Source organism: Armigeres subalbatus, chromosome 2 (genome assembly GCF_024139115.2).
Source record: "Armigeres subalbatus isolate Guangzhou_Male chromosome 2, GZ_Asu_2, whole genome shotgun sequence".
NCBI classification, from domain to species: Eukaryota; Metazoa; Arthropoda; class Insecta; order Diptera; family Culicidae; genus Armigeres; species Armigeres subalbatus.
This window is the reverse complement of record NC_085140.1, coordinates 181,774,273-181,785,737: the sequence shown is the minus strand read 5'-3', so window position 1 is coordinate 181,785,737 and position 11,465 is coordinate 181,774,273. Positions and strand designations below refer to the sequence as shown.

General features: G+C 40.1%; 1 protein-coding gene across 2 annotated transcripts in view; it reads right to left on the bottom strand.

Moving 5' to 3' along the window:
- Nucleotides 1–6,450: 6,450 nt before the first annotated feature.
- LOC134211336 (UDP-glycosyltransferase UGT5-like) overlaps nucleotides 6,451–11,465 on the bottom strand; it is a 22,393-nt gene continuing 17,378 nt past the window's right edge. For both annotated transcript variants that reach the window (XM_062688107.1, XM_062688106.1), the window contains exon 4: nucleotides 6,451–7,924. In XM_062688107.1, the coding sequence (XP_062544091.1) occupies nucleotides 6,795–7,924 (1,130 nt within the window). In that variant the 3' untranslated portion in view covers nucleotides 6,451–6,794. The remainder of the gene's footprint in view (nucleotides 7,925–11,465) is intronic.

Here is an 11,465-nt window from a genome sequence, read left to right as displayed (position 1 = left end):
TTCCACACTTTTTCGATGGTCAATGTCAAGCAGATTTTATGTACATAAGTGACGTCACCATATCGGGGGATTGATATAGCAAAGCTAGAATCGACTTAATGTTATCGTAAATTTCTTCTACTTCTTCGTTTAGGCTTTCTGCAAGCTTTTAGTATATGTCTATCAGCTCATTGCCAGCTCTGAACTTAGAGTTCTCTGAATACACCGGATACACGTTTGCTGTAATTAATTGAGAGCTTCCGCGGCCGACCAAAAGCATGGAACTTGTGTATATATCGCGTGGCAAGCACAATGATACTCTATGCTCCGAGAAGTCGATAAAATTTCCAACCCGAAAAACCGGGCCGGAAAACGAATCCGCCACATTAATTTCCATAATTCCATGCCTTTACCAACTACGCTATCTAAGATCTCATCCATCTATCTATTCATCTTACCTATATCTGATGCGCTATCGTCCTCATGGTTAAAAATGTCTACATGATGTCGAATCTAAGATAATAATATAGTATTTCACAATTTAACCGTAAGACGAGTAAGCACTATTCTACTTCATTGTAACTTTTCAGATATCTCGTTGGAAATAAACAGGAAGACCGTATACAGTGTCCATGTGAAATGCCCCCTACACCCGGCCTTTCCGAAATTTGGCCATGTATCTGTATTACAATAAAGTGGAGGAATTAAATGGAACAGCACCAAATCTTATGGTCAGTAAAACAGATTCCCGCTAAACAAGCTCTATACACAATTTCAACACAACTTAAAGTAACTGCATCCTTGACGATCTCGGTGGTCTAGTGGTTACCGCTTCTTCAATCCTAAGCTCGTTCTTTTCCCACTTTGTAGGATACATGGCTCAAACTATTATGCTGCGGTTGAGCACTTTAAACAACTTTTAGTGTTGTACATCTGCATATACACCCGATTCTGTTTTCACACAGCCGTGTAAAAAAAATCCCAAACAAAATTTTTGCAAAGTTTCTCCATTTTGCATGATTTGTCGAGAAATCATAAAACTATTTTAACACGAATTTTCAAATTTTGAACTGAAATTACTTTTTTTACACGGAACGCATCCCCCGTGTAAAAAAAGAATCGGGTGTATTGAAGTTTTAACCATAATTTTGCCATATGATATTATTACATCAACATTCATAATTACAATGATTATTTTCAACGCAATATACATTGATGTTTTTAGTTTAGTAAGTGCGTCTGAGTCTACTCCTCTCTATATCGATCAGCTGTTGTGAATTATCTTAAAAACTCGAACTAGTAGCAACTTTCCGAGTAAAAAAACGGTTTTCTCATACCATACTTCAGATGAAATACTTGTTGCAAGCAAATTGTTTGAATTATGATAAAGGAATTGGCCTAAACCTCAAACTATCCGCATGAAATGATCTTTAAAGTTCATCGAATTGAATTATTATATGAGACAACTTTTCGCCTTTCTCGTACACATATGAAGATAATTATAACATCACCGCTAGTTTTTAATACAAAATGGATCAATATCTCGATTTCCAGCGGTTAGATTTACGAAAAAAAAAATTTTTGGAGGGTAATTGGGTCCTAAAATGAAGAATCGTTATTCGATTTTCTTTCAGGGAACGATTAAGTTGATCATTTTGAACGCGTCAGTTTTTTATTCGACTCAAAAATCGAAAGGAACATTGTGTAATTCAAAATTTAAAAATAGATGCAAAATGTTTCCTCGACGTTTTCGGTCTTGTTTGACGTACGGAATAATATGATACAAATGCACTAGCAAAGTTTTGATTTTCTCCAAATAATAACGTGCTGCTATGAATCAAAATCGCAAGCCACTCGACAACGGGTGCCTCAAATATTATCCAAAAAAGTTTAGGTTAGGATTGTTATCCGATCGTCCAATGTGCGAAAACTCCTCTATTGGGCAGACAAAAAACTTGAACAGCTTGCCGGCTTAAGTCGATCAAACATAGCTACTAAAAACCATGTCAAAGTGATTATTTACGGCATGTTTATTGCGTTTATCAGTTGAAAAAATAGAGGATTCCAGCGTAATGTAACTAAAGTTAGCATTAGGGGCCCTACTTCTTCTTCTTATTGGCATTACATCCCCACACTGGGACAGAGCCGCCTCGCAGCTTAGTGTTCATTAAGCACTTCCACAGTTATTAACTGCGAGGTTTCTAAACCAGGTTACCATTTTTGTATTCGTTTATCATGAGGCTAGCACGATGATACTTTTATGCCCAGGGAAGTCGAGACAATTTCCAATCCGAAAATTGCCTAGACCGGCATTGAATCGAACCCAGCCACCCTCAGCATGGTTTTGCTTTGTAGCCACGCGTCTTACCGCACAGCTAAGGAGGGCCCCTTAGGGGCCCTACTTATCCTAGCGATAAGACGCGCGGTTACAAAGCAAGACCATGCTGTGGGTGGCTGGGTTCGATTCCTGGTGTCGGTCTAGGCGATTGGATTGGAAATTGTCTCGATTTCCATGAGCATAAAAGTATCCTCGTGTTAGCCTCATGGTATACAAATGCAAAAATGGTAAATTCCCGGGCAGGAGCCATAAACAGAACATCAACACATGATATGGACTTGATGGATATAAGAGATAAAAGAACAGGCAACAATAACAAAATTTTGCACAGAAATATCACTTAAATATCAAGATATGCTATGGATAGGAACAAACTTATGGTACATGATATTAATCACTTCTTACAAACAGCATAACTTGATCTCCTTCTCATATTGTAGTGCAAAATATTGATTTTGTCGTCTGATCTTTTAACTCTTATAAGGTACACTGGGGGAAGTGGAAAAGGAAAAATCAATAGTGCATGTTTGAATTAGTGTAAAGCCAGTGTAAATGATCTAAATGCGTTCAATAAAAATTGGCTATTGAAAACAGTCAATTTTGCACCAATTGTGCGGTAATTCATACCATTTTGATCACTTGAAATTTTTGGAAATTGATTTTTAAATTAGAGTTGTTTTTCCACTTACCCTAGAGGGATGGGGTAAGTGGAAAACCCATGTTGCCTTGACCTTCAATAGTGATGAGTAGTTACATATAACTAAAATCAATACGATAATTGCTCTGAGTATCTTTTGTGGAATAATTTCATTACCTTAACGGAATAGATACCGAAGCTCCATCACTGCTAGAGATTCAAACAGCCATCCAAAGCATGAAATCGAATAAAGCCCCAGGGGTCGACCGCATATCAGCCGAGATGCTCAAAGCTGACCCCATGACATCCGCTCAACTACTGCATCGTTTATTTCGTAATATCTGGGACACCGCAACTTTCCCGGTCGACTGGATGCAAGATATCTTAGTGAAGGTGCCCAAAAGGGTGACCTGACTGTATGCGATAACTGGCGAGGCATTATGTTGCTGTGTACCGTTCTCAAAGTTCTGTGCAAAATTATCCTAGCCCGGATTCAGGAGAAGATCGATGCGACTCTCCGGCGGCAGCAAGCTGGATTCCGTGCCGGAAGATCCTGTGTGGACCATATTGTCGCGCTCCGCATCATTCTGGAGCAGGTCAACGAATTCCAAGAGTCCCTTTACTTGGTATTCATTGACTACGAAAAAGCTTTCGACCGTCTCAATCACGAGAATATGTGGGGCGCCCTGAGACGCAAGGGGGTTCCTGAGAAAATCATCGGCCTCATCGAAACACAGTACGAGGCCTTTTCGTGTAGAGTGCTGCACAATGGGGTCCTGTCCGACCCTAGCCGGGTCGTAGCTGGTGTGAGACAAGGATGTATTCTATCACCGTTACTGTTCCTCATCGTAATCGATGAGATTCTGGTAGATGCGATTGACCGTGAACCAAACCGCGGGCTGTTATGGCAGCCTATAACCATGGAGCAACTAAACGACTTCGAATTGGCTGATGACGTTGCACTCCTCGCGCAACGGTGCTCTGATATGCAGAGTAAGCTCAACGACCTTGCCGATCGCTCCTCCTCGGCAGGTTTAGTCATCAACGTCAACAAAACCAAATCGTTGGATGTAAACACGGTGACTCCTTCCAGTTTCACAGTAGCCGGGCAACCAGTGGTGAATGTTGAAAGCTTCCAATATCTTGGTAGCCAAATGGCGTCAGACGGCGGTACCAAGATCGACATAGGCGCACGGATCAAGAAAGCAAGGGCTGCCTTTGCGAGTTTAAGAAATATCTTGAAAAACAGGCAGATAAGTGAACGCACCAAAATACGAATTTTCAACTCTAACGTGAAATCTGTGCTGTTACACGCTAGCGAAACATGGTGTGTATCAGTGGAGAACACTCAACGGCTGCAGGTGTTCATTAACAGATGCCTGCGGTATATAATTCGGGCCTGGTGGCCTCACAATTGGATCTCAAACAACGAGCTCCATCGTCGTTGTCACCAGAGGCCGATAACAACAGAAATTCGGGATCGGAAGTGGGGCTGGGTCGGCCACACACTCTACGTAGGGGCGGAAACGAAATCTGTAAGCAAGCATTAGACTGGAACCCAGCGGGACATCGCAGCAGAGGCAGACCCAGAGGCTCATGGCGGCGAAGCCTCAATAAAGAAATAAAAGAAGTCGACCGAAATCTAACCTGGCAACAGGTTAAAGCGATAGCCGGGCATCGCTCAGGATGGAGATCTCTCAAGTCGGCCCTTTGCACCACCGGAGGTGTACAGGATCCATAAGTAAGGATGACATTGTCGGCCGAACATTTGCAAAGGTGGCAGAACTGTACACCCGCCTGAAACGTGAAGCAACAAAAGTTGGACTGGTTATGAATGCCTCAAAGACAAAGTACATGCTTGTGAGCGGAACAGAGCGCGGCAGGGCCCGCCTGGGAAGCAGTGTTACGATAGACGGGGATACCTTCGAGGTGGTCGAGGAATTCGTCTACCTCCGATCCTTGCTAACGGCTGGTAACAATGTCAGTCGTGAAAGACGAAGGCGCATCATCTGTGGAAGTCGGGCCTACTACGGCCTCCAGAAGAAACTGCGGTCAAAAAATATTCGCCACCGCACCAAAAGTGTCATGTACAAGACGCTAATAAGACCGGTTGTCCTCTACGGACATGAAACATGGACATTGCTCGAGGAGGACTTGCAAGCACTCGGAGTATTCGAGAGCCGGGTGCTTAGGACCATCTTTGGCGGTGTGCAAGAAGACGGTGTGTGGCGGCGAAGAATGAACCATGAGCTCGAACAGGTCTACGGCGAACCCATTATCCAGAAGGTAGTTAAAGCCAGAAGAGTACGATGGGCAGGGCATGTTGCAAGAATGCCGGACAGCAACCCTGCAAAGATGGTGTTCGCTTCCGATCCGGCAGGTACGAGACGACGTAAAGCGCAGCGAGCGAGATGGGCAGACCAGGTTCAGAACGACTTGGCGAGCGTGGGGCGTATTCGAGGATGGAGAGATGCGGCCTCGAACCGTGTATTGTGGCGTCAAATTGTTGATTCAGTGTTATCTGTTTAGATGTAGACTAAATAAATGAATGAAACTATTGAGCTATTTTTGTCTACTCGGGTTGGCTTAGAAACCTCGCAGTTAACAACTGTGGAAGTGCTAAATGAACACTAAGCTACAAGGCGTCAATGTACCAGTGGTATGTAATGCCAATAAGAAGAAGAAGAAAATTAGCATTCGAATTGTTACGACGTAAGGCGCCCACCAGAGTAAACGCGACTTGCGATGCGACGAGAAGCGACTCACGCAAAATAATAACAATTATTATCAATGAACAGTCAAATTGCACTGTCGCGTGGCGTCGCATCGCGCAATCGCGCTTACTCTGGCTTCACCCTAACTCGTAAATTGGACACTTTTCTGCTTTTGAAAACCCGTCTGGCTTATTATAATAAATCAAGAAGATGACGAATTCGTGATACAAATCTCAGACAAAAATAACTAAAGCACGATGATTACTACTTCCTGCCACGCCCACCTTTACTGTTTCTGGGGAAAGGAAGGGACTTTTGAAGTGATACTTAACTGTTCAACAATATTCTAGGAAAAATACTGTTGTTGCTCAATCTCAAAATTTAGCTTTTGCAAAGAATTGTTTATATAAAATCAAACTCGGACTAAATGATTGAAACCCGTCTGTAGATTGAATAAACCTGGAATTCATGATAGACCGTTTATTTTGGATCCACTTGTCACGATTATATCTGAGGTGATGAACGGTAATTTGCAAAATCTGGATTTTTCTCCACTATTTTTGAATTGTTTATACTTGAACCAAGAATGTTATGAAAATAGAAAACAGGTTGGCTTACATCCCACTTCTAAATGGATATGTGATACACGTACGGAAGTAATTATGCCCTAATGTGTAAAAGATTGTAAATAGTTTAATATTGTTCAAAACTACCATAATGACTATGAATAGTTATGGTAACCGTACGCTGAGTGGTAAACATGATGGAGCTAGAGAGTTTTAGAAGATATGTTTTCCTCTGCACCTATTGTGTAGCCAATATACAAATATGTAGTGGTGGGTCCCATAAAAAATCAAAGGATAGAACCACTGTGGGAATCAAAGTTAGGTATTACCTCCACACAGAAACAGCGTACGCATTAGGGGTGCAAACAATGTTTGTTAGTTTTTAAAATTAAATAAAAACTATCTCACTTTAATTAGCAAATTCAATAGTTTATTTTTTAGCCAACATATTAAAACTGTATATGTTCTCTCATTATTGATTTTAAAAATATTTTGTTTTGTTGATTCACTAATACCTTCACAATTTGTACCGTAACGCTTTTCCATCAAACATTATTATGTTAATTTTGCTTCTTCCGCTTATCTGTTTTGTTCGATGGCTTTAAGGACTTTCTTCGGGAAACCAATCTAACGAGTATGTGTAGTATTACTATAGGTGGACCTATCAGCAACGCCAATACGTCCAGATTGTGATACTGTATAAAACTAAGGTCCATCGCGGCCGATCGGATATGTGGCGCACCTTTTTGGCGAATCACATATTCCACCCAGAAGACTGCCAGTTCTAAAGGACTCATGGGCTGATCTCGATATCGTTGAGAAATTGTCAACGCATTGATCTTAAACTGTGGATCATTTAAGATCGTTTTGACCGCGTCGGAGAGTTTCTTCTCGGAGATATCTGCATAACCTACCGTTAAACCGTATCCTCCGATCTCTGCTTTAGCCATATTTAAATATTGGTCGCCGAAAATGGGAATTCCGACGACGGGCACTCCATGATACAGTGATTCAGTTGTACTCAAAAGACCTCCATGAGTGATGAAAAGCTTCACGTTGTGGTGCGCCAAGATGTCATCTTGGGGCCACCATTTTTGAATAAATACATTATCCGGTTTACCTGGCAATTTTTCATCCTCCCACTTCCATAGAACCTTCTGCTTCAATTTTGAGAATACACTCAAAAGTGCGTCACGTTTTTCTTTTGGCAAATCTTTACTTTTTATGTTCGAACCCATCGAAAAGTATATCACTCCGTCGGTTGCGTTATCCATGAAACTTTGAATGTTGGCGGGGAGTGCTTTTGGTACCCGATTAATATGCATTCCGCCAACTTCAATCATTCCAGTGGCGTATGGTCGAGGATAGTTAATTGAGAAATGATTATTTAGCAGTACTAACGATACTGCCTTTTTCTTCAACTCGACGAGGGTAGGTTTTGGGCCTGGGAAAGATTCCTCATAGATGTTGGTTTGTACGGGAGCATCTAAAATTTTGTCAATCACAATTTCAATTCCGCTCATCAAGGTGTTTAGTAGGCGCTCTTTGAAGGACATGCGATCTGAAAAGCCGAGAAGTGCATTTGGAACGTAGGACGGTGGGGATGGTGTCCCAACCAAATCGGCAGTCCATTTTGATGCTCCGAAGGTAGACACACCGATACATGGTGCCTTGAAGTGATGACAGAAACCTGGAAATAAAAATGTTTTTTTAGACTTTCTTTCACAAAGTTCCACCAAACACACGCGACTGTTTAGAGTTAAAGTAAAAAAAAAAGAGTGAAAGTAGTGATTCAGTTTCTTTCACAATTTTCGACCACTATTCTAGTTTGAATCTGGAGTAAAATAAAACAAACTCGCTGGTTCCGCCAGCAGTGTTCCATGCATGTTTTTTTTTTTAATTTTCAATTGAATGAAATAATTATGTTTCTGCCAAGAAATGCACGATTGCAAAATATTTAGAAAATTGTCGCATGTCGCATTTCACTCCAACATCAAAGATGACTATAAGCATTCCTTCTAGTTATCTTTGCTACCATGCGCAATGCAACTTATTAGCCCATAAATGATTTCAGGATAACTCTTGCTTCAAAATACGTTGTTTTGCCATATCGTGTACAACACGGCAAACAAAATTTCTCCAAATATGGTCAATGGTGTGGTTTTTGTACAACAGATGGCGGTAATATCACCGCTTTCAGTGTCTCCCGGTAAATATATGGAAAGTATTAAACTCGGGCATCCTGTTCCTTCCAGTTATCTTTGTTGAATCACTCTTCAGTTTCCACTCCCACCGATGGGGTTTATTACTCGGTTTATTAAAACGCGTTGTTCTCGCTCATTTCATGGTGGGACCATATTTTATTTGGCACAGCTGTGTAAAACAAGTTGAAATCTCGCTTAACTTTTCAAAACGACCTAAGTAACATTTTTATCATGAATTAATTTGAATAGTGCAATCAACAGAACAACATGAAAGCTTTTGATTGCAGTACTCAAATTAATTCATGGAAAAAATGTTACTTAGGTCCTTTTGAAAAGTTAAGCGAGAAATGCATCATCAGAACCGGTGCCCCCGCAATTGGGGCTCATTAAAAAAAATTATCATGAGTTGTAGCCCCCGGAATCAGTTCATTATCGTAACAGCCTGTAACAGCTACCGAAAACGTCTCTCACGGTATGCTACCTATCGAGAGTATATACAGACATGATAAGTGGGAGATTTCCTCATTCTCCTTTGGATTCAAACCCTGCTTACGACACATTCACCACCAAAGCCCTCTGCACCCAAGAGGTAGGAAGAAAGCAATCTCCTAATGCGAACAAATAGTAATGTGTTTCGGCCTCAGGGCTTTGTTTGCAGTGTGATCTCAACGGCTGCGAAGCGAAGCGAATCGAGAGAGACGATTAACGTCAATGTCCTACGATCTCGGAAACGTCGGCGCATTCGTAGGACGACGGATATTATCGCTTGCTTGCCGAACACGGAGTGCGTCGTTTGACCAGAAGACGGGGTAGTCACCGAGTCAACGCAGCCAATAGATACTGCTGCCCTCACTGTAGTGCGGAAGCTGTTGCGTGTTGAAATGGAGCGACGAACGCTCGACGTTTACAAGTAGCGAGGCGATTTACTCAGAAATAGCATGGCAGGTTTGTGTATGTAGCATGCGGGCCCGTAAGTAGACAAATAAAACCAGAGCTAGGAGACAGACTAGGTAGAAGATTAGGTGAAGCTTTGATATTACTGAAAGATGTGTTAGTTAAGTTATTTAATGTTAGTTAGTTAATGTGTTAAACCCAATATGATGATTCGTGCTTTTAAGGGCACTCCTCAGAGAATCCAAACTTGAAACTGTCATTTTTGTTATTTCACGCATGCTGCGATGCAGCAAAGTAGAAATAATAAAAATGACAGCTGTGCGTTGCTTCAGTATTAAATAGTGTGCTCTTGAAAACGCGAGCTGTATTCCGTGAGGATTGTCCTTAAGTTATGTTGTTTGAGCTTTTGATTTGATATCTTAAGAAAGCTAGTCGGCAATCGTCTCGTGTCGCTCATACCATGGTCGAGAAAACCCAACAATCTATCTACTTAGTAATTTCCTGATACTTTACCGAAAGAATCCCTGCAGAAAACTTCGAAGGAATTCTTGGAGGAATGTACAGACAAATTCAAGAATTTCGGAAATTCCTTCAGGAGTTCCTTCGGAGGAGTTTCAAAAAGAATTCTAAATCCCCTTTTTATGATATCTACGCAATAAATATTTTTTCCTGACAACCCTTCATCAAATCTGTCAAATCTACAAAAAAAAATAGAAGCCTGAGAATAGATTTATATTTTTTGGAATTTTTTCGCCAAATTTTTGTATGGGTGACTAATGGGGAATCAAGTGTCCCCATATTGAGGCAATAACTTCAAATCCAAATATCCTAAAACTTTGATGGAATGTTAAGATTTTCATCAGTACAGATCATTAAGCATATTTATGGCTTTGTGCTGTGAAAAAACGACAGCATTTGGTCATTGTTATGAAAAGTTGTTCAAATTTTGCTTGGCCAATAAAAAAATCTTTAGGAAGGTCAAAATATACAAATCGCCCTGCACAATAAATAAGATTGTCAATCTAAAAAACAACTCACCACATAAAGGTCATTTGTCTAGAGGATCTATACTAAAAAATACGCTAGAACAAAACTACTTTAGTGCTCGATAAAACAGGGGGTGATCAAGTCTCCCCGGTGATCAAGTCTACCCACCTTCCCCTACTGTCTAGATTTTCAAAGGAATTCCTGAAAAAATTGTAGAAGAATTCCTGAAGAGATTCCTTCAGATGTTCCTTTAGGAATTATTACAGGAGTTTTTGAAGAAATTTCCGAATGAATTCCTGTGGAAATCTAAAAATTCATATGAAATTATGTATTTGCTTGAAACTTCCATTTGAATTTTTTTTCGTGGATTCCTATAATAATTATTCAGGAAATTTATTCATTCGATTCCATTAGGATTCCTGAAAGAATTTTTGAAGGGTTTTCTGAAAAGATTGAAAAGAAAAGAAAAAGTAAATAATTCGTCAAGGAATTTTGGAATAGCTTTCGAAATTTCTTATAATTCCAATCTTTAAATTTTCGAAGGAATATCCAATGGAATCCTCTAATTTAATTCCGGAATTCCATATTTTTCAATTTTTTCAACCTTTCGAAATGAAAATTCCATTTATGAATTTCTTCGAAAAATGTCTGAGGAATTCCCGCGGAAATTGAATCAGGAAATATTTCAATTCTTTTAAGGAAAAGAAATTAAAATTGATTTTTTTAAACTGCTGCAATGCATTCAAATGAATGCAAATAAATGTGAATTGTTGGAAATAGCTGAATCGATCTCCCTAAAGTGTAATTTTGACCTCAATTATGTGTTTTTCTCGTTACATTTTATAATACACTAGAAAGGCACCAACACCGCTGGGTGGATCATTCTGTTTTTTTTTTTGTTATTTTACTAACGCACTTTACATAGGCAGTCATGGAGATGTTGATGCATAAATAGTAGCGAAGAAAGTCGAACTAGATGTGATGAAAGTTGAGTTTCTGAAATTTTCCAATTTTTTTTTATGTCTTTATTTGAGAGGTTTTCAGCCCTTGGTCGGCTCACCTCTAATTTCTTCCAATCTCTATTCTATTAAGTTTCGGTTCTTTACAAAAGTGAGCAAGCTCTGGTCAATCACAGTAGTGTAGTAG